Source organism: Ursus arctos, unplaced genomic scaffold (genome assembly GCF_023065955.2).
Source record: "Ursus arctos isolate Adak ecotype North America unplaced genomic scaffold, UrsArc2.0 scaffold_20, whole genome shotgun sequence".
Classification (NCBI taxonomy): Eukaryota; Metazoa; Chordata; class Mammalia; order Carnivora; family Ursidae; genus Ursus; species Ursus arctos.
Window position 1 is genome coordinate 24,559,995 of NW_026622875.1, and position 23,995 is coordinate 24,583,989.

The 23,995-nt window shown below is 46.2% G+C and overlaps 1 protein-coding gene across 2 annotated transcripts in view; it reads right to left on the reverse strand.

Annotated features, from left to right (window-relative positions):
- Positions 1–2,447: 2,447 nt before the first annotated feature.
- CLDN18 (claudin 18) overlaps positions 2,448–23,995 on the reverse strand; it is a 28,387-nt gene continuing 6,839 nt past the window's right edge. The window contains exons 1-5 of one of the 2 annotated variants that reach the window (XM_026496590.2): positions 20,761–21,136; positions 10,857–11,021; positions 10,103–10,220; positions 5,812–5,922; positions 2,448–4,621 (exon numbers count right to left, since the gene is read on the reverse strand). In XM_026496590.2, coding sequence (XP_026352375.1) covers positions 4,450–4,621; positions 5,812–5,922; positions 10,103–10,220; positions 10,857–11,021; positions 20,761–20,980 — 786 coding nt within the window. In that variant the 5' untranslated portion in view covers positions 20,981–21,136 and the 3' untranslated portion in view covers positions 2,448–4,449. Of the gene's footprint in view, positions 4,622–5,811; positions 5,923–10,102; positions 10,221–10,856; positions 11,022–20,760; positions 21,137–23,995 lie in introns of those variants that run through there. The other variant, XM_026496592.2, reaches the window with a different exon arrangement.

Below are 23,995 nucleotides of genomic sequence, written 5' to 3' on the forward strand. Positions count from 1 at the left end.
AGGAAACTGTTTATCTTCAACTCTTAATACCTTTTAATGGTCATTTCGTATTAATTTGAGCTACTATAAAGAGAAGAATCTCTTTCGTTTCTAACTGTGGGTTTGTAGGTATGAAAAACCAGCCTCGCTTCAGCTTGAGGAATGGAAGAGTTCAAAAGCAGTTCGGAGGCACTGCAAATGCCTAAGAATTGAAAAAGCAAAGAAATTATGGTCCCTGTTGAGGATCCAGAGATGGATGGCGTTTGAGTGTGTGTATCTGTGAGTGTGCATTTTTGTGTGTGAGTGTGCCTGTGTGTGTGCGTGTGTTTGTGTGTGTGTGTGTGCGGTTGCTGACGAGTGTCTGTGAGCTTCCGGCTGCTCACTTAGACTGGGCATAGGTTGGAGGTTAGTGGGGTGAGATGGAGATTGTTGGAGGACTCGAGATGAAGTAGGTAAAGCATTAAATGGAGTGCTGATGATGACAAGGAATCAATAAGAAAATAATGAAACATGCTGGTGAGTCATTGTAAATGATCTTTCCGGTTCACAGTGCTGGTTGGTAGTGGAGTCAGGACCAGAAGTTCCGGTTTCTGATTCTGAGTCCAGTGTTCTTGCCAGCGGAAAGCATCAGCTTGGAGATGCCAGGTGCTTTGGCAAAAACTGGCTATTGCAGTGGTTGACCCTATGTAATGTCCTGTGGAGGCGGGGCAGGGCTGACTATTAATCTAGAAAAGGCTAAAAGAATTGGCCATCCCATGGAGACATGGATTAAGCCTCCTTTCTTTTGGACCTCCAGGTGGTGACAGAGGAGTACTCAGTAGTCAGCAGCTTGGCTGCTGGGATTTTTATGGATAATGGCGGTGAGTCATATTTTGAGCACATATGTTATGATTTGATTCCTTCAATTATGTCTTTGCACGGGAGTCTTCAAAATGCCCCTAATCTTAGGAAATCTAATTTGAATAGCTCAAAATTATATAACTGAGGGCAGTTTTCTACTAACAAGTTTTGTCATCCCATTTGTTTAAAATTGAATGTAAAGTTTTGGCCATTTTTAGGTTTTAATTATCCATTTTCTGTGAGAACCAGAGTAACCTCTCAGATCCTCCCTCTCTGTCCTATAAATACTATGCTGTTTGGTAACTGGACAGAGAGGTTCAGAGGTTGCCCCTCTGAAGCTTTTCTTGGACATCAGGTTCAACCAAATGGGTAACAATGAGGCAAAACAATGAATTTGCCTGATTTCTAAGGACGCTGGGTCCTTTGTGGCATATGACAACTCTATTTTGACTGTGGGACCCAGGCTTGGCTAAGCTAAATACCACTGCTCTGGTTATATGAAGATGTTTAGGGGTGGCTACATGACTCAAATAGTCCAATAAGTTTTATCAGAATTTTTTTCTCCTACAGATATCAGGAAAGAGATACTTGCTTTTGGCAAGGTACCCAAGCTGAAAGATGACATATGCCTAGAAATTTGAGCAGCCTGTGGGGACATCCTGCCTGAGAAGCAAACCAACAAAGAGGAAAGCAGAACTGAGGTATGGACAGAAAAAAAGTAGAATCTTGGTCATATCCCTTGATCCAGCTATGCCTGAAGCCAATGCTGGCCTCAGATGTCCTAGTTACCTAAGCCAATGCCCTGTTTGTCTTAAAGTTATGCAAGTTGAGTCTCTGTCTCTTAAATAGGTCCTTTACTTGCATTATTCCATTATGCTTATTATCCCCATTCTATAGAAACCGAGACTCAGAAAGATTAAGTGCTTTACTCAAGCTAACACAGCTGGGAAGTGGGGAGGCCTGGGTTTGAGGTTGGCTGTTCTGACTCTATAGCTCAATTTGTTGTTGTTTTTAAATTTTATTTATTTATGTGTCAGAGAGAGAGCACAAGTAGGGGGAGTGGCGGCAGAAGGAGAAGCAGGCTCCCCACCAAACAGGGACCCCAATGTGGGGCTTGATCCCAGGATGCTGGGATCATGACCTGAGCTGAAGGCAGATGCTTAACCAACTGAGCCACCCAGGTGTTCTGCTCATGTTGTTTCCATAGCTTGATTCTGCCTCAGTGAGTTCAGCTAATTGAGCTGGTGAAGCCAGCCTTTGACAGCATTACGAGGACAGGCATTGACTTTCCTGTTTTACTAGCTCTTGGGCAGGCCAGTGACATTAGACACTTAAGGCTGGTGCACTGAGGGTCAGACAGGCTAAATGTGGTCCCTGGATTCCATGCCATATGACTGCCTGCTCTGGTAATCCCTTTTGATTCAGGCTTCTTGACTTGCAGGAACCACTAAGTGGGCGGGATCAGACCTCATTGGCCTCCAGGCAGCCAGGCTACTGCTGAGCAGACAGATTCTGCAAGCAGAAACATTCCAGAAGATGCCCTCAGCTTTGAGGTGCTGCGACTCCACCCCCCTCCCCCCATATCCCAAAGTTTAGGACAAAAGAACAGGAGCTGTTTAAAAGTGAGATAATAGTAATTTTAATATTTAGTTCACAAAACATGCAGGTCAATAGTCAATGCATATACAACAGGACAGAGCAATAACAAAAAAGTTACAAAGCACAATCTAACTACATGGAGGCTTTCAAACAACGAAGTGTTGGATAGAGAATGTGCTAATTAAAAACCCAGCTGAGCCACACCTCAGTGCCTCAGACCTGACCAGGGACTTTCTGGTGGTAGAAAAGAGAGCTCATTGTGCCCATGACCTTCACGTCAAATCCTGAGGATTTACAGTCTCCATGCCCTGGATCACTCAGTTTTGTCTTCCCCCATCCCTGCTTTTTTTTCTTTCTCTTCTTAAATTACCTATCCATCCCTTACCCCATCTCAGGCAATGAGTTCCCCGAATACTCTATCTGATGTAGCCTAGAACCACTGCTGTCTCAGTGAGAAGGGTCTCTGAGTTTGCTTTGGCTGTTGGTGAACAAAATTCCTCTCTGTTTAATGGGCTGTGATCTGGTTTTTCCCAGACATCATCTGTGCAGCCTGAAGACCCCTAGGAATAGTCCCCCATCTCCCTGGAGGCCACTTTCATATGCACTATTGGTGTAGGGACTTTTTTCCCCAAATAATAGCCCGATGGTGAGATTCCAATGCTGCTCCCTGACTGGGTAGTTTCGAGAGACTGCCCTTATTTTACTTCCCAGGGGATCTATCCTGGCTCTGGTGCTGAGAAGGAATTCTGGTGGCCTGGAAGGAGTTAGGTTTTCTGCAGCAGGGATGTGAACACAGGGAAGGTGTGTGGCTGCCAAGAACTTTCAGTTCTTGGACATCCAATGGTCCAACCACTATAGCTGAAGTTAGCGAAGGGAAGAGCTCTCCGGGTAACAAAGCTGACCACAGCGCCTAGTAAGCGCTCCTGTCAACTGACAGCGACCTCTAGCCATGCAAACGTGCACAGGCGTCGCCTGTCGTAACATTACATCCAGGCTCACCACTTTGTGTTGCTGTTGTCTTTTGAAAGAACTGGTTTCAACTCACTCCCTCGGTTTCATCATTTGGTTTTTACAGGGTTACACTCTATCTGTCCTGTGTGGTCATAGTCCCAGAGAGCTCAAAGGGAAACAATTAGGATCAGTGAGCATTTCATGGGATTCAAATTTACATGTGATTTTACAAAGTTGATATAGACAATATCAAAGTAATTATTTTTTCATTTTCTTCTATTCATGTGCAAGGGTGAGGCTAATTCAGAGACAGTGTATCATTTCACTAACATATTATTTATTCTAACTATATGGAGAATACTATATACATTCAGATTACCCACAAATATCCTTTTCTCATTCTTCTAGGGACACTTTCTGGCCTGTGACAGAAAGAGGACCTGCAGTGGGGAGCCCAGGAGACCCGTGGGGGGGTCTTGCTGGAATTAGCAGATGCCAACAAAAGCAGAAAGCTTTCCTTAAACTGAAAGCGCTTTGGTCCAGGTAATGTCAAGATCACAGTGTAAGAAAACTCAGATAATGAGCTGGAGACATTACAAATATCTTTCCCCAACACCTCTTCTTCAATCAGTGTTTATTAGTAGCCAAGTTGGCGGGGGAGGTTGAAATCAAATAGCAGGAAATGATGTCTTTTGATGGACTCTCCTTTTTTCCTTGCAGAATTGTTCTGGGGGACGAGTTGGGAAATAGATCATCGATGGGCTATTGTCTGATAGGAATTCAAACCACATTCTATCATCAGATTAGGAAGGTTAAATTAAACAACGAAGAAATAGAGGATTGGAAACTGAACTGTAGCCTCTAATTCATATCTGATAACTCAGCTGTTTTTGTGATGGAACATTAGAGACATAGAGACATGTGGCCCAGACCATCTGGCCTCCTCACGGGTGAAATCAAGGTTTTTCTAACTTCCAACTGTGAGTCAAAAGCAATCAGGAGTCAAGGTAAAATTTCCTTGTTTTTCAGGTGAGCTCTAACCGGGGGGCTCTTGTGCCCATGCCGGAGCGTCTTAGAGCGCTACACGTAGTCGTACTTGGAAGGATGAGACTGTACCTCGTCCTCTGTGCGGGCACCCCCATCATATATCTTCTTGTTTTTGCTGTTGGGCCCAAAGCCGGTGCTGGCCTTGAAGCCTCCGGGCTTGTAGGCGACGTTGTGGCCCGAGGCATGGTAAGACACAGCTTTGTAGCTGAGAGAAAAAAGAAAAGTTCCATGACTACAGGTGTACTTGGTAAGAGGGCAACCCACTCCGTTTACCCTGGGATGTCTCAGTTTTAGCACTGAAAGTCCAGCATCCCAGGAAACCCTCAGTCCTGGGCAAACCGAGAAGGTTGATCGCCCCCGGCTTCGAGACCCTGGATTTTCTGCCTTCGCACTGGAGCAGAGGTTCTTGCCTTGTATCAGAGCTGGTCATTTGTGACTAGTGAGCTCCCTCTGTTCATCAGTTAAAATGAAGCTGAACCAGAACCAATGTCCAGGGGAATATGGTTATGCCAGAAAAATAATCACAGAATTTGTGAGCTGGAAGGCACACACAGAGCCTGTCTCCTCTAATCTGCTCAGTTTATGGATGAGCTAACGGAGGCCCAGAGAAGGCAAATGACTTTCTGGAAGTCACAGGACTAGTTAGCAGTAGCCCCGGCCCGGGATCCAGGTCCCCCAGCTCCAGGTCCATGTAGGGGGTACAGTGGGGTTTCTCTGCCGCAGGACTCTGGCATTTTGGAACAGATGCCTCGTTGTCACGAGGGCCTCTCCTGTGCATCGCGGAAGGTTTAGCAGCACCCCTGGCCCCCACCCACTAGATCCCACTATCCCCCCCACCCCACCCCACCCCAAAGCTGCAACAGTCAAGAGTCTCCAGCTGTTGCCAAATAGCCCCTGGTGGGCGGAATTGCTTTCAGCTGAGAACCACTGAGTTACAGATTCCTGAAGTCAGAGGGAACCTAGGATGATAGTTTTTTCTCTCAAACAGGATCATTCCTAAATCTGCTCATCTGAAATGTTCCTATTCTGTTCTTTAGGTTCCCCATAAAAGAGAAGGTTCAGGATCCTTTAGTTTTTTTTTTTTTTTAAGATTTTATTTATTTATTTGACAGAGAGAGAGACAGCCAGCGAGAGAGGGAACACAAGCAGGGGGAGTGGGAGAGGAAGAAGCAGGCTCCCAGCAGAGGAGCCCGATGTGGGGCTCGATCCCAGAACGCTGGGATCACGCCCTGAGCCGAAGGCAGATGCTTAACGACTGTGCCACTCAGGCGCCCCATCAGGATCCTTTAGTTAATAAGTTCTTCCATAAACCTAGGCTGATCGTTCTGGCTGCAAATTATACTTTAAAATGGACTCCGATTAAATGTCTGATTGCACTGGGATGGGGAGACTCACTTGGTTTCCTCGGGCGCCAGGCCCCTGCAGGCGATGCACATCATCACACCCCCAATTAGTGTGAGGCCGCCGGCGACCCAGCCCACGAACAGAGCCGAACCAAAGGTGTACCTGGGGGGAAATGAGGGATGAATGTGGGCGACTCAACGCTCCACTGCACTTGGCCACGCCCATCCTCTGTCTGCTCTTTTGGGTTCCATACCCATCCCCGCCCATGCCGCCCTTTGGGTCTCGGCCAGCTGAATGAGGTGCCCTAGAGAACAGAATTGGGACTGAAGCTCGTCAGCAAAAGAGCAGTGGGATTCTCGGGCCCCTAGCATCACTCAGGCATGGAATTAATCATAAGTCTCTAATCTCAGAGAAACATCTCTGGAAATCCACCTCCCTCCCTGTTGGCATTGGGAAGTGTCTTAAAGGTTTGGCAACAGGAATTTGAGAGACGTGGAATCAGTCTGAAGTTATTATTTCTGAAGGAATTTTGGCCCCTTGCGTTCTCCCTGTGGGCCAATAAGCTCTCATCTTACCTAATTCAGGTACCCTGGTAGCTGTCCATGCAGGTAGGAACGTTATCTTCAGAAAGAACTAATGTGAAGTGACCATTCATTCTTTCATTCATTGTTTACACATCTGTTCAATAAGTGTTTATTGAGCTCCTACTACGTGCCTGACACTGCCCTGGCACTGGGACACAGGGGTGAACAAGACAGACACAGACTCCACTTTCCCGGTGCTTCTGTTCCAGCCCACAATGGAACTTGAACCTGTGGTCTTTTGACTCCAAAACTGGTATCCTTTTCCCTATGAGGGATGCCTCCAAGGGACTCGTTACCTCTGAGCAGGATTTCTGAGAACAAAGTGTCCTGAGAATAAAATAATGCTGATCCCAAATGGACCTTTGTGGGTGGTAGAGACCGTGACCAAAAACTGTTAGGACGTCAGTGGGTATTTCAGTGTTAGTCGGTAACTTTCCCTTTAACTCCAAGAGCCCTGCAGGAAAGGGGAGCTCAGCACAGTGGACACCTGCCTGTGGAGGTTTTCTGCCTGGGCTCATCAAGGAGCATGGGGCTGTTTGTGGAACACCATGAATCACTGGTAGGTTTAAAAATCACAACTGAAGAACATTATGCCAGTAGTTGGAAGACAGAAATATGTGTGCAGACCTCTGCAACCTAAGAAATGAAGATACTTTAGACGTGCTTAAAAGGTACACACATTTTAGCAGGATCAGAGTAAGCAATATGAGCCCGATGACCAAGTGTAATGTAAAGGGCAAAGCTGGTTGACTGAGCTCAGGGCTTGAAAAAGTTCTGGGAGAAAATTTATCTGTAGGGTATTTTTATTTCCTTTGGACTAGGGAAAGACAGACATTTGGTTTGAGGGCTGTTGGCTTGGAATGAAAAACCCCATCCCACCCTCTTGGTTTTCCCCATTGTGGCTAGGGGTTTAACAGCTGACCTCTTCCTCGGGCTCCTTCTCAGCCTCTGGGTGAATCTCCTGGGGGCAGCCCTGGTCCCTCTGTCCTGGCACAGACAGAACCCCTGTCCTTGATACCCCTAGAGATGGTTGAGTGACTACATAACGTTAATGATGACAACAATTGCTACCAGTTATTGAGCCCTTACTGATACTGTGATGGGCACTTTTGTCATAATTTTATTTAATTCTTCCATCAGTCCCATTTAGCAGGATTTATCATTCCCATTTTATAGATGAGGAGACTGAGGCTCAGAGAGGCTAAGTAACTTTTCTGAAGACCCGGGAAGGAGTTGCTGGAATTCCAATGCAGATCCCTCTGCCTCCAAAGCCCTCACCGTTAATCATGAAGCAAATACCACCTGCTGCGCATGGGGAATGAGGTCCTCCTTTAACTTAGATCCTCTTGGTCAAGGTTAGCAAACTTAAATACCTAACTGGGACAGCTATGGAATTTAAATGAGTGAAGCAGGCTGGGTATAAGAAAATATTTCCCTTTCTCACCTCGTTATATGGGGAAAAAGCCCCACAAGCATAATGATAAATGGCCTCAGAGTTGGACATTTGATAAACTGGAGGGCGTGAGTCCTTGCTAAGAGGGCATCTGTCTCAGCTGCAGAGATTGTTGCCATAGAGAATGAGGGTGCAGTACTGTCGGATCGGACGTTTTTTCTTTCTTTCTTTCTTTCTTTCTTTCTTTCTTTCTTTCTTTCTTTCTTTTTTCTTTCTTTCTTTCTCCTTCCTTCCTTCCTTCCTTCCTTCCTTCCTTTCTTTCTTTCTTTCTTTCTTTCACAAGAAGCTGGGAAAACAGATTGTGCGTGTGTGTGTGTGCGTGTGTGTGTGTGCTCTGCCCAGGTCCCGTACGTTCGTTTAACCATTGCTTCTTCAGCTCCTGTGGTCTTTGCCTTTGCCCGCCGGCCCCCACGCGTCCCCCTGAGCTCTAGCTTTGGTACACGCGTTGGTGCCATTTTGCCTACATGCCCAGAGGCTGAAGTGTGCTGGTCCTGAAGTGTGAAAGTTTGGAGTCAAGACAGCTCTGAGGTGTGCTTCATGCTCACAGCTCCCCGGAATTGGGTTGAGTCCCAGACTTCATTGCAGTTAGCCTCTTCTCTGTCCGGGGTGCCCCGCCCCTACCCAGTCTCCCCTTCCTTAAAACATCCCTCGCACAAGGTGCCTTGGGATCTGTGTCTCAGGATCTGTTTCTGAGTAACCCAACCTACGACACTTCTAGTTTTTAAAAGTTGGTGATTAATTCAGATTATAAAATGGAATGTTTAGGCTGATACAAAACCCCTCACAAGCTGCTATGTATAGCAGGAAGGCAGACAGTTTGTAGCCCCGGTACACTCAAAGCAGCAACAGCAGTGGAGGGGATACCAGAAAGCCAAATGGGGTACCAGAAAGCGCCTTCAACTGACTGCCAAGATCTTTCTTGGAAGCTGTGCTGTCCTGTGTGATTTCTGGGTAGACAGGATGAGAAGACAGAAAGAAGGGAAAAAGTGCTGCCCATCCATGGAGGAAGGCATTCAGGAGCCCTCTCAGAATCCTATAGTCTTGACCTCAGGACTGAAGTTGGCTGCCCAAGGGACGGGGCAGGCTCTAGGGAGATGGTGTGGGAGAATGATGGACGGCATTAGTCTGGGTGCCAGTTGGGTGGGTGACTCCTCGGGGCAGAGGCAGTGACTCTAGGCACCCAGATACTCCAGATAAGGTGGGCTCCTCTAAGTAGGCTGACCAACCATCCTGCTTTGCCCATGAAGGAAGAATTTCCCAGGATGTGGGACTTTCAGTGCTAAAACTGGTAAAGTCCCAGGAAAACCAAAATGAGTTGGTCAGCATACTTCTAAGTTGCCCTTGTAACCAAGAGACCAGAGGAAGCTCACAGAGGAGAATGGGGGGAGCATATGGGCATCATTTCCTTCTCATTCTTGAAACAAAGCAGGAACACGGAAGGGGGCTGGAGCTCCAGGGAGCCAGAGAGTAATGGATTCATCGTATCCTCACACCCTGTGTGTATCCCACGATGGCGTGGCGGGAGAAATACCAAGTGTATCGACTCCAGGGATGATGGGTCACTTAGATATAATATTTACATCATTCTCTCAGAACCAGATCCTTCTTCCTCAAGAATTTGTTGCTGCTTCTTGCTTTGAAATACATCCCTTTGAAGTGGGTAAATGAATACGGGTGTCAGAATCGCTCTTCCATCATTTAAAAGTTCTACCCTCCTTTAGACACCAGTTGATCGTAGGGGTTCATCTCCCTCAGCTAGACCATAAGCTCCATGAGGACGGGGACCCTGTCTTATCCCCAGCACTCGGCACAGTTCCTGCCCACAGCAGGTGCTCCATGGAGTTGCAGGATGAATGCACGTGTGAATGAGAGCAAGACACATCACATTACTCTTCTCACCTGTACTGCACCTTGCTCAGTTCTCCTCAAGCTTGCACCTGTCGCTAGCCAGGTTCCCGTCATGGCCTGGAGGTGCGGGTTGAGGCTCATTTACATGCCTGGGCTAATAGTGCCTGTTTCATTGCCACCACAATGGGGCCTGTGTAAGCGTGTTAGATAAATACTGTGAACTGTCGCTGTATTTCAATGCAAATGTCAGCTCAGCCTCAAGTCATAGCACCAAGGATATTTCACTGAAATGAAGTTTATGAATTTACAGATCATTGTTGATTTACGATATGGCATGGTTGCCTCTGATAAATTGTTGCTATTTCAGGCGCTGACAGTCACATTAGGCATATGTGTTTAATAGGTTTTTTTACAACAATATTCACCTTAGAATACTAAGACTACATTAGGAGGTTACCTGGTCTGAACGGTCTGCACCATCCCGCCCATGCCGGTGTACATGTTAGCTGTAGACATCCAGAAGTTAGTAACCAGCATGTTGGCAAATACAGATACACCAACGATTGCACAGAGACCTGTGGGCCAAGAACGAGAAAGCTCCAGAGTCAGCTTTAAAGGGATCACGATATTTCTGAGGCAATGTGTGCTTAAATGAGTTTAGATGAGCAGGCTGTAGAATATTCCATTCGTATAACAGAATGGCTAATCCAAGCATTGATCATTGAATTCCTACTATGTGCTAGACATTATGTTAGGTGCTTAGACTCTCTTATCTCTCTAATTGTGGAAGGATTTATAAGTGTGCAGAAAGAGATTTTCCGTGCATCTTGGGACAAGGGATTAATAATATAAATATATATAAATATTTTGGGCCTGGTACTTTGATGATGTCAAGTGCTCTTCCCTTAAAATCATTTTTCTAGAGTCCTACCAAAATAATGCCTTTAGGGACTGAGTCACATCACTACCTTAGGATTGAGACTCTCTTCTAATAAAGTGGGGTGGCAATGAAGGGGGACCTTAACACTCATGATAATTCTGTAAAGCATAATTGGGTCCTAATCTCAGATCTTGAATCCCAGTGTGTCAAGCTCTGATCCATGTTCAAACCATGCTCATTAGAGAGAAGCCATGTTTCTTCTGCCAGAATGATTTTGCTTTGACTGTCCCAGAAGCATGTTTGAAAGAGGGAACCTCAGCTCCTTGTTTACCTGAGATGATGAACATGATCCCAGAGGTCAGTGTCATGTTGGCTTTGGCGGAGTCCTCCATGCTGCCAATGCGGATGCACTTCAGGGCAAAGATGGACACCAGGAGGCTGATGGCACCCAGGACGATGCCCACAATCATCAGGGCTCGCACTGCCTGCAGCATGGCTGTAGGACATGGGACAAGCTGACAGATAAGGCCACCTCCACATGATTGATTAGGCTTTGGTTCAATAAAATAAAGCAACCACAATCAACCAGCACCAAATTCCTGAGAAATAGCAAGTCCATAAACTGTGAACTTTGTCATCACCAGGGGATGTGCAATTGTGAAAAATGCAAAACCACCACATACAGTCCTCCGATTGCTGAAGGACAGCACACAGTTGTCTGTAGAATGAGAACACTGTGGAGCCGGGACAGCAACAGAATTTAGCTATTTCATTTCCTCATTTTAAAGCTTGATAATCTGAGGTCTTTGTAGAGGAAACAGCTTGACCAAGGTGACATGAGAAATTACTGATAGAGTTTACAGTGAAACTGTGTGGCTTTGACTTCTAACCCAAACATTTTTCTCCTCTGGTCTTCTCATATGGGCTCAAAGCTTCATATTTCTGTGTCCACTTTAGAAAAACCCAATATTCATTGATAGCATGCAATGAGCAAGGTCACTAGGTGATATACCAAGGGTACTGTATTTTTGTCTCTTTCCAAAGGGACTACTACAGTCAGGGTGAGCTGCAGGTTTGGGGTGTATACAGAAAGACTGCTATATCAATCACAGGCCTTTCAACACAGCTAGTTTATCAGCAGTCCCCTTCTCAGGAAGCAATGGAAACTGTAGGTCCTGCTGGGACTCTGCAGCAGTGACCTCCCTTCCAGATATATCCACGGTGGTGTCTAGTGTGTCCTTAATATGCAGTAACTCCTCTCAACAGTTGTTTTTTTTCTTTTTTCTGAACCCCTATGATGAGGCACAGGGATTTAATTAATTAATTAATTTAATTAATAGGTCAGACATGGTCTCTGCACTCATGGATCTTATGCCAAAGTGGGGAAAGACAGTCATTAAACAGGCCCACTACAAGCATAACGGATTTTACAAAAGAAAGACAAATGAATCCTTGATGTTCTCCAGAGGGAAAGGCCCCGAGTATGAGTATTTCTGGTAGAGCAGAACTGAAAAATTGTGTGAAGCAAAGCAGAAAGCTCTGTCCTACCTTAGTTATCATAGCCAATTGCTACTTTTTGATTGAAAGCTATTAGTGTTTTCAGACATTAAAAAATTTAATCCACAGTAAAAAAACAAAACAAAACAAAACAAAAACCTTGCAAGGTAGATGATACGATTACCTCCATTTTATAGTTGGAGAAACTGAGAGTCAGAGGTTAAGAACTTGCCCAAGGACACATATCAAGGGACAGGCAAGAGCCGGGGGTGAAACCCAGAACTATCTCAAAATGGTTACTTTCCCCATCACAGTACATCACCTTGAGGTACCTAATGCTGGAAAAGCAGGCTGCCATCAAGGTGAGGGGATCCGTAAGCACCTACGAGTATGTATCCTTCAGACTTGGAGACTCGGCTATGAAATATCATCCTCTAAAATGGATCCTGAAAATGTATAAGGAAATACTCTCTAAAAATCATCTCAGGGAATAAGTTGTCCCAGGAGATTCTTTCTAAATGTGACTCTTAAGACAAGGAATTTCCTGGGAGGAATTTCTGTTTAATCTCTTCAGGAAGATTTCCGTCTCAAATATGGCCGATATCACTGGAGCTGCCAGCTTATTCACTCTAAGGTGTGTATCACAGAGTGGCTGGTCATGATGGAAGAAGAATCGGCAGTCGATGCAGTCTAGTGAAAAAAGAGAGAGAGATCACGCAGAACTCACTCAAGAGCCTTCTGCATTCAAGAAGAATGGAGGCCCGGGCAACCTTCTCACCAGGTGTCTCCCCGTGTGGAGATGATGGTATCCAGCCATCTAGTTCTATGCCACTTGATTCTGATTCTCTTTTCCCTGAATAAACTTCTGATGTTAGCTTTGCTTCTCTGCTGAGAAGAGAGTTCTACACGCAGCCATCATCAGTCTTAGTCCTACTGGCAACTATATTAGCAGGGTAAATACGTTGGTTTATGGTGTGAGTCAATCCTGCAGGATCTGGCCATTCTTTCCTGGGAGAACTGAACTGATTAACTTTGGCATCTTGAGATTACAGCTGAGTTCTCATGCCAGAGCCATAGCGACCCCAGTACGGCAAAGAGAACTCAGGAGGGCCTTGGAGTGGCCCTTGGATCCACTCCTAATACAGGAGGGCTCTAGAGTGTTACCTGTGTTCTCTAACGCCTTGCTCAATGCTTTGCTGGCCCTGCAAGAGACGGGGAACAAACACCCTGTTCCTTCCTCTATTGACAAATGCACGCTTGTGTCATCTACTTGTGTATTCATTTACATTTTTATGTTTGCATCCAGCACATGTTGGTATATGCCCATAGTCATACATAACCATACAACTCATCCGGGAATATATCGAGTATTTTAAAGCTCAAATTCTCTACAAAACCCTTTGTCAGATGCCGTAGGAGGTATAAAGTTTCATGAAAAATAATCACTGCCTTCAAGCAGTTTATGACCTGGGAAGATCATATTTTTACTGGAAATCCTGAACCTCAAATTTCTTTTCACTTTGGGAGTACCTTGGCTAAGTAATAATAGACCCACTTTCTCATGGTTGCTCATGACGTGGTTCTAGCTCTCTTTAACACGTACAATTACACTACAAGCCTGGTTCAGGACAGCTATGGAGAGGACATTCGGGCGGCAGCCCCAGACTTGAGGAAATATCCTCCAGGCTATACGAATATGTATGTTACTACCAGAAAACTGGACATATGGGAAGAGGAAGGGACCTGACTGTCCCTTCATCTTGTCCCCATGGGCCTCTTGTGAGCTTCAAATTCACCCAGAAACCTGTTGGAGGTTTTATATACTGCTCTCATTCTGACATTTTAAGCCTTAAGCTATTCAGAGAACAAAATTATTTATCCTTTTGAGAACCACCTGGCAAGGCATCTGGTTAAAACAACCAAAAACCAATCAACAACCAACCAACCAAACAAAAACCAAATAAACAATATTAATGAGGCAAGATAAAGGATGTCCCTTCCTCATTCTACAAAAACATTACATTTCTCCCAGACTCTTGGTGAGGGTGGAGTCATCGACTCTTTTGACTGAGTAGTTTTAATGTTTGTTCCTGAAAACATATCACCAGGGGGCTGTGGCTGAGGCACATGGTCTTGCTTGACATTGCTGGATTAGAAGGGCAGTGAGACTGGCAAGTGGGAGGTGAAAGGCCTGTGGACTTGCCTCCTGTGGAGAGTTGCTGCTGCTGTGCCCTGGGAGCTGTTGGGTATGGAGCCCCGGCCAGCCTGTCCTGGTCGGCCTTTGCCTCAGGCTCTCAGAGGCCCTCTTGCCTCTGCTGGGTCAGGTTTGCATGACAATGTCTCGTTTCTTTCCTACTCTCTTTTGATCTCTGGGTTTCTGATGACTGCTGGCACCTGCTTTGAACCAACAGTCCACCTTCACCCTGAGTACCTTTCTACTTCTTAGAATCTGTTTCTAGCTTACCCCTACCCCTTTCTTTTAGCCTGTGGTTGGAAAAGACACAACATTGTTTTATATCATGTGGGACCACTGTCCGAGTCCCAACCCTGGGCCTGGATGGATGGACCAAGGTCTTCCTTGCTTTGGAGATTCCTTGAGGGGTTCTTCTGAGAGTAGGAGCTGTGATGGGGGCAGGTTCCAGGAAGTGGGAGGAAATGTTCTCCACCACTCACGGCTAGAAATCCTCTATGTCTAGTAATGACCATGGAGATGCATGGGGGTGACCTCAACTTCCTTTCCAGCTGGAAGATTCTACCATCTGGGGTTCTAATCCTTCATAGATGGGTAACCAGAGAAACTGCTCCGAAAGGAGGTAGGTTTCTCTTTTAGCCACTCCGTCTCTTATTTGCTATTCCAAGCAAGAGGCATATAGGCTTATCAGCTGATAACAGGTGAGTCAACGGCTCTATAGACTGATTCCTTGCACCAAAGGTGTGACTACAGCATTCTTTCCAATGAACAATGAGGCATTATCGGGCTTGAAGGGTGGGCAGGATTCAGGGCTGACAGAAGCAAACACAAAAAATGGGAACTCGGTGTTCCCTCCCTGTTGCAAAATATCTAAGTCCCCCAAACCAGCTATGGACTGACAGGCAAGGTGCCTTTGGGTGTGGTTCCCAACCCTGGTTGTACCTTAACATCTCTTGGGGGAACTTTTAAAGAAATGTTAATGTTTTGCCTCCACCCCTAGAGATTTTCATTTAATTGTTCAATAACGTAAAATTTCAAGGAATAATCCGGGAAAACAGCCCTTCAGAGGGTTCAGGAGGAGGTGCTCAGAGTGGTGAACTGAGAAGAGAGAGTTTCCAATGGCTGACATCCCTGAGCTAGCTCGGGTGTGGGGATGGGGCTTAGGAGACAAAGGCCTGACCCGGGGCTTTTGTTAGTGGCGGTTAGAGAGGACCCACACCTCAGGCTTCAGATTGGAGGCAGGGAGGGCTGATGGAGGAGTCCAAAGGAGGGGAGCCCAGAGGAGGGAAGTCTGAGGCCAGACTTCCGAGAAAAGGTCCTTCAGAACAAGGTGGGAGGGCCTAGAGTTCTCCTGAGATCTCAGGGAACCAATACGGAAGTCCTTTGTATCTCGTGAAATCCTAGAGAACAATGTGATGCCAGGTAGGTGTCGTTAGGCAAATCTTTTAACCTCACCGAAGCCAAGTTTCCTCAACCCTGGAGTGGGATAGAGCTATCTCTTACACAGAGAGGTTGTGAGCACCGGATGCTACTTGACGCCAGCACAGAACTAAGCCAGGCTCGGCAAATATCAGAAAAGAGAAAAGAAGTTCTCTCTCTTCAGCCCCACATGGCTTTGGCTGGTACTAACTGCATAAACCTGGTCCTCTCACGTGGTGATAAAATACAGTTGAGAAAGCCATGCATGAGGGACTATGAGGGGCCAGAGGGGAAGAAGATTTGACAAGAGTAGGAAGAAGAAGGCCTCGACTGAGATTGGGGGTGGGGGGGGGGAGATCAGGAAAAATGGACTCGAGATCTGGCTGGCAATGAGGAGGGGGGCAGGGGAGGGGTGAGGCTGTGGGGGTGGCGTCCGCCTTCACTGCCCTTCCTTTTCAATGCTCAGGTGGGGTCCACCTAGGTGACTCTGACCACTGCGTCCCCAACAAGAAATGGTGCCCACCACTGACTGGCCCATGCTAGAGCGTGATACTTTGTGCGTGGCTGCCCCTGGTCCCCCAGCAGCAGCCTCCACAATCCCAAGCTGGGGAGGCGTTCGGATTCCTGGGTCTGCATCCGGCAGGCAGCCTCCGTTCACGCCTCAGGCACAGCTTCTCTCCAGCCCGGTGGATGCGCGCTTAGTTCTCTGCGGGACCTCCTTCAGACACACGTTAGTGTGTACACGTTTAGTTGTTTGTCCACGTATTTAAAAAAGCATGTGTGGGCTAAAATATGTTTCTTTTGGGAAGAAAGGGAAAGCAGCTTGAGCAAAAAACCAAGAGGCTCCCCCAGATTTCAAGTTTATAACTAACTTACAACCACTCTCCCTCTTAGGGCCAGTTTCTTCCACCAGACGATGGGGAACAACGAGCTGGTTTCACAGGATCACGAACACTGGACTTAATGTGAAACAGTCAGCCAATAGTAAGGAGAAATAAACCAGGTGGCTCCTTTAGAAACGGTGCTGAAAAGCAGGTCCATATTTTTCCTTTACGGATTTTTGCTTTAGGTGTTGTAGAATTGTTTTCTGGGTTAAATGTGATTTTGTGAAAACCCCGCATTCCGATGTAAATATGATTGACACGTTGATGGGAAACTCCCTAGATTTCCGGTAGCTGTTGTTTTTCTCACATTGCAGTAGAAAGGGGCAAATGTAGCCAGTTGTTTGAAAAAAGAAAAAATAAGACTCTCCATGCCTGCAAAGGGGCTGGAAATTCAGTGATGTGCCCAGAGCACAGATGGAACGGCGGATGGAAAGGAGAAAAAGAGGACCTTAAATAATCTTTACTTTGGGTATTTGGATTCATAAAAGATGTTTGATTTTGGAGAAGAAAAAAACCCTGGAAGATCAAACATCCTGTTTGAGAGCTCTGGGTGGTATAGACAGGGCGGCAATGATTTATTGACGCCAAGAGCCAGATCTTGTACACGGGTTGCAGAGCACTTCCATACAGATGCCTTATTGTGAGGCACTTCACAGATGGGGAAAGCAAGGTCAAGACATGTAACTGGCCAAGCTATGCTCTTGATCCCAACTCACCTGCCTCTAACCATAGGGCCCTGCCACGGCACCAAATTCAATCCAAATATTTGCAAACACGTTAGAAAAAACTACTTGGGGCACCTGGATGGCTCAGTCAGTTGAGCGACTGGCTCTTGATTTCGACTCAGGTCATGATCTTGGGGTTGTGGGACCCATGTCGGGCCCTGTGCTCAGTGGGAAGTCTGCTTGGGATTCTCTCTCTCCCTCTCCCTCTGCCCCTCCCCCTGCTCTCTCTCTCTCTCTCTCTCTCAAATAAATAAATAAATATTTCTTAAAAAAATAAAAAAGAAAACATTGCTTGACCATGATGTCATCATGGGACCAGGACATGGTCTTTCTTTCCCAGGTCTTTGCCTCCTCTCCACCCTGCTAACTGACTGCCCTCCCTCCTCCCACCGTCTCCAGGGTCGGGGAAAGGGAATGACACACACAAGTCATCCGCTCTTTAAACCTGATACTCCTAATAGTGCAGTGTGATGATATGGCCATAGAAGGGTCAAGGTGCTTGTGTACCGTCTACTCTTACTGCACTCAAGACCAACCTCGTCAATTCTAAAGGTGGCCCCTTCCAGCGGGAGTGCAGAAACAGAGCGTGACCACGGGCAAGGGAAAGACGCAGACCTGAAGCTGTGTGGCCTCATGTTCATTTTCCACTTCTGCCATCTCCGTCCATGGGAGTTGGGCACCTTCCTTTGTCTCCCTATCTGAGCCTATTGCTGTGAAGATTAAACTGGAGGGTCTACGTGCAGTCCAATCAACGGTAGCTGTTTTTATTTCTGGGCAATGTCCTTGGAGAACTACATGCTGCATAAACCATTTGAAATACAATGAGACGGAATCTTGGGCTAGTCATTATACAGAGCTGGTCACATACAGGTAAACATTCCTGCTACTACCACCACTTACGTCACTAACGATCTGGAGGTTACGTAGTACAGCTAGTTGAATGGAATTCAATTATTCTATGGCTGTAAGTTCCAACTAAATGTGATATATTTTTATCAGATGAATGAAGGGTTATGTGAGATTTTGCAAGAAAAGAGCTTATCCTTAGGAAGAATTGAATAATTGGCAGTGATATTATGATCGTTAACTGAAGTATTACAATGGTATCTGCCCCATGCTTTTATCCTTTAAAAGCATAAAGTAGTTTAAAGCTTACTTCTCTGCTAGAGGGTGGTACTTCCCTGAGTTCTAGGTCAAAATTAAACTCTCAGCAACCTTCCATTTCCCAGGTCCTCTGCTTCAAGTCTTTTTTCCCTATGCCCCTCATCATGCCCAAGAAAGTGTTTTCAGCAGTTTTCCTGATGGCCAGGTCCCCTCTAGGTGCTAGGTCCTGGGTGGTTAACATTACCCCTTTCTGCTTTCTCAGGAGCCCCACAAATGTCCACCAGCCACCCACTGGACTCCTCTCTGGCTGCTCCATCTTCTTATATTTTAGCCTCTAGTTTTCGGAGTGTCTTTTAGCCTTTTCCTTCTGGCAATCTTCCTGCCCATCCCTTACTTTACTCAGCCAAGTATTTTATTTTATTTTATTTTATTTTATTTTATTTTATTTATTTATTTTTTTTTTTTGAGAGAAAGAGAGTGCATGCGTGGGAGGGGGGAGAAGCAGGGAAAGAGAGAGACTCTTAAGCAGGCTCCACACCCAGCATGGAACCCAAAGGTGGGCTCTCGATCTCAGGACCCTGAGATCATGACCTGAGCCGAAATCAAGAGTCAGCCTGGGGGCAGAGGAATAGTAAGAGATAAGTCAGGCAAGGTGAGGGGTATAGGAGGGCATGGGTGTCAGCCTGTTATGTCTTCAGCTAATTAAGCTGTGAATGGGGAAACCATGGGAAGGTTTGGGTTTTAAAATATCTAGGGAGATGAGAATTGGGAACTGGAAGCTGGTGATTGGAAGGTTCTACCCGACCATCTGCCATAGTCAAAGGAGTAAATACTCTAAAGAGAGGAAGGATGGAAAGCAGACTGAGAAAGACTAAGAGTGAGAGGCGGTAGTAAAATTTATTCTTTTAATTTGGTTGTCAGTGACCCAGGGAGAGACAGAATTTGAAAATGATCAGAATCATGAGATCTTCTAGGAGAAGAGAATATAAGCCTAAGCGAGGAGAAGAAATGAAAGAGGCAAGAAGGACAGGGGCTGATCAGCAAGGATGACCAGAGAGGTTGGTGTGGGGCCCCGCGTGTGGAAAGAAACGGAAGGAGTGAGAGATTGGCAATGTGTGGTGGTGCCCTGGGCAGAGGTTATTGGGCATGAAGTCTTGGGATGTCATCCCTTAGTTTTGAGTATGAGGTCAATCCTTTTCCTTCACTGAATAGTTAAAATGAGGTGCACTAGGAGCTCAACAATCCACGTTTGCACCTTCCGCCTTCTGACCAGAGCACAGTCCCTCCCCCACGGCTGTCTTCCCTGCGGCCAGGTCCTACCTGTCTTGTTCCCCGAAGCAGGTCTCAGTCAGTGACCCTGCCAGGCCTGCAATATAAACGGCTTCCAAAAAGGCATCGATTACCCTGATTCTACTCTCTCACCCATCTTCTACCTCTTTCCAAAAATGAAGATCTATCAGTTGAACTGCTTTTCATAATTCAATTTCAAGCGCTGCCCAGGCTCTTACCAGTGTCCTGCAGACTTATTTCCCCCTACCTGCTCACGGGTGCTTGTTTCAGAGCGGCAGACCTAACACTACTCCCTTCCTCACCAAACTTGTATCTTGGCCACTCCTTGGAGCCACTGATTAGACTGGCCTTTTAATTTCTTTTTCCCCACCTCTTTCTTTAAATAGAAGTAGCTCCCAGAGTTTCTAGAATGCGAAGATCCTATGTGCATGTTTGAAATAATAATCTGTATTCAAAGCAGGGGTTTAACGTACCTCATCTTCGGGGTGAAAAGATGTCACATTCATAATTATATTTTTATTGTGAGGTTATTACAATTATAACTTTATAATTCTGGCATACATTGTTTTTTAGGAGTGCATACTAGAACTTCTCAACACAAAGCAAGAAAAGATATTTAGAATTGAATGGCACTGTATATTTTCTGGCGCTTACAGAGACTCCAACTTTGCAATGAAAAATTGAATTGAATTGAAAATGAAATGAGCTCTCAATAAACGTTTTTGGCCAGAAGAAAATATTCACCATCCTACTTCCTTACGCCCACGTATGTCCAGGCAAGAGCTGGTCACATGCACATACATACACACGATTTTCTCCTTTGAGGAACACGAGTCTATTCTAGCATCCCGAGCAGAGAGCATGCGCGCCTTTACAATACATCCCTTTTTCTTCAGGACCCGCACTTCCTTCGATTCGAGTATGAATTCTCTGATTTTCTCCCGCATGACTATAGCCCTCTTTGTCACGGGGCCAACTTCTCTTCTTCCCACCTTTTATTCCGAGCCAACGCTGCCAGGGTCACACCCAGAGGTGGGGAGCGCCGCTCGGTCCCCGGCGCTGCGGGGAGCGCGGGCCAGCCCCTCCCGGGCCCTCACGCGCTCGGTCCGGCCCTGCCCGGCCTACCTGGAAGGCCCAGGATGGTGAAGTAGGGCCGGCACTCGGTGAACCCTGAGCTCTGCCGCACGCAGCTCCGCCAGAGCCCCTCGTACTGGAACACGGAGGTGACGGGGTTGTCGTACAGGTCCTGGGTGCTCCACATGTCCATGCCCGTGGCGACGATGCAGCCCGCCAGGCCCAGGAGGGACAGGAGGAAGCCCACCACTTGGCACGTGGTGGTGGACATGGCCTTAGCCCGCGGCCCTGCGATCGCCGGCTCGGGAGCTGCGCTTGCTCCTGTGCGGGCGGTGGGTGGGCGGGCTGCGCTCCTGGGCCCGGCTGCCCTAATCAGACGGTTTCCCTCAGCTCGTGGTGTTTGCTCACGGTGTTTTCCTTAGATAGTTCAGTTTCACTCTTGGTTCAAGGGCATTATTTTTTCATTTGTTAGGGCAGCGGCCCCAAGAGGCACTTGTCCTGCCGAGCTGCGCAGGCCCAGCTGGTTGGAGAGCAGAGCGCTCCGAATGGACACGCCGCGCAAAGGTTATGCCAGCCTCTCCCGGTCCCTGGCTCTGGCTCGCCCCGGAGCTCGCCGGCCATCACCTGCGGAGAAAGCTGAGGAGTGCAGCACCCCCACCAGCTTTTCCTTTAGGCTCTGCTCATCACAGGGAACCACTTTGGCTGACCTCATCTAAAACAAAGGCCCCAGGAGTCTGCGTCTTAAACCAGACTTCCACATTTTCTCCTCACAACGCGTAGACTACATTTCATGTACATCTTTCCATTTTGCTCTTACAGAAATGGGTAGAGTAGGTATTATTATCCCACAGCCACATATTTGGAGGCAAGTGAGGTATGAATAGATTAAGGAACTTGTCCAAGTGCCCCGAATCACAGGTGCATTAAAGTCAGCAGCGGTGGAGCTCCAGTCCCCACTTCCGGTCTGGTGCTCTTTCTCTATTTCCATGTGGAGTGGCAGGCGCAGGCAAGGTGTCCCCGCTTTTGAGAACAGGAAGGCAAATCCTAGAGATCTGCTTTTGTTTTACAGGTATGGGAAATAGGACGAGAAGAAGCGAGACATCCTGCTGACCTGCATGTCACCCTTTAACTCACACCAGGAAAACCACATGGAGACCATATGGCAGACACAGAAAGTTCTAGAAAGGCCAGAGAAGGACTCAGGGCTGGCTGGGCCCAAGCCCCTAATCTGGTTACTGAGAGCCCCGGGACCTGCTCCTGACACTGTCACCAACATGCGATACGCTAGATGATGTCAGGCAAACTGCTCAGCTCCTGCAGGTCACAGTTTCTTCATCTGCATACTAAAGTAGACTACTTCAGCGCCCTTTCAGATCTCACACACTGCCTTCCATATTTTGCAGAAAAGTTTCACTACAACTGGTCAAAATATGAGGAATTATTAATCACGAAAAAGAGAGACCTGGCCAGAAATTAGCCATTGCATTTTCCTATCCAGTTTGATTTTGTAAGAGAATTGATTGACCTGCCACTTCCTGGGGTTCATGTATGTCTGGCCTCTGAATTCAGAACCATCTTTTAAAAATTAATTAATTAATTTATTTATTTATTTTTAAGTTGGCTCCACGCCCATCATGGAGCCCAACATGGGGCTTGAACTCAATCCTGAGATCAAGACCTGAGCTGAAATCAAGAGTTGGACACTTAACACTGAGCCACCCAGGTGCCCCGAGAACCATTTTATTTTTTTATTTTTTAAAGATTTTATTTATTCACCCGACAGAGAGAGAGACAGCCAGTGAGAGAGGGAACACAAGCAGGGGGAGTGGGAGAGGAAGAAGCAGGCTCCCAGCAGAGGAGGCCGATGTGGGGCTCGATCCCAGGACCCTGGGATCACGCCCTGAGCTGAAGGCAGACGCTTAACGACTGAGCCACCCAGGCGCCCCTGAGAACCATTTTAAATTATAGCTTCCCAACTCTGGACTTCCAAGCTTGGAACACACCCAATATACCAATCTCTAACCTGTACAGGTTCTCCAGGAAACCAGCCTTTGCATCTGGACATTTCAATGTTATCTTGAATGCACCCAGCCACTGCTTCCATTCCTTTTTTCCCCAGCAAACACAGAAAGCAAATATGGAAGGTCTCCCCCTAGTTTGAATGGATACCACACTCCCCTCAAGTGCTTATCTTATTTTAGTTTCTGTGATCAGTGTAGCGAGTGAATCATGAGCCAGATAACTTGAAAATGGAGAGTAAGCAGGAGTTACATCACTTTTGGTGAAACAGCGTTGGTGTCTCTTCCCCGAACTGAGTTACAAGGCCAAGTCCAAAAGGTGAGGAGGGAGCAACTAGAAAAAGAGCATCTGGTCTCTTCTGCTGGATGGGGATTAACCAATTAGACTGGAAAATATTGGAATAGTTCAAGAATGATTCTGCCACTGTTTCTGTGGACAGAGTCTATTTTGCTCTTGTTTCAACCAAGACGCAGGGTTTTTATTCATAAAGAGTTTGGTTTCCAGCTGTTCATTTTACGACATTTGTCTAACACCCACCCCATACCTTGACTATAATACCACTGAAATAGTAGGTGGAAAATGTAAAAAAATAAAAGAAATAGGTTATTACAAGTCGTCTAGTCTCACTCATGGCAGTTTCCCTCCCGCTTCCCCAATGCAAATGTTTTATGCAAAATTTCAAGACCAGGGAAAAAAAGCTATTCAGGTAATAATGAATTAGCTTGCTTTCTTGTTTGAAATGGTGACCGTGACTTTATTTTTTGAAAGAAGGAAAAGTTAATTTTAAAGGATAAACTAAAGCTACCTAGTAGAATACTGAACGAATAGAGAGAAAATGTAAGTCTATACTGTACTTTTTAAATGTGAAATAAATACTGATAGATTTTGAAACATCTAAAAGATGGAATCTGTCACTTCCTGGTGGATTTTCTGTGCTATAAAATGAGTGGACCACTGTTTTAAGGGTCACTGCCAAAGAGTGGATGGGGGTCCACGGAGGAAAATCTGGCTTCCTCGTTCACGCAAGAGGCTTTGTTAAAATACATTAAATGTATCTCCAGTAATAGTAACAATTCATGGTCTGAGTATAATAATATGTAATAATAATCATTCATGGTCTGATTCTGTTTAACGATAATGGGGTTGGTATAACTTTGTTTAAAAATCTTTAAGATGGAGCAAAATTTTTTGCTGGTTTCTTCAGGGAAATCGTCCCTATATTCAGGTTTAAATATGGTCTGGTAGTGCCTTTTCAGGTCATAAATGT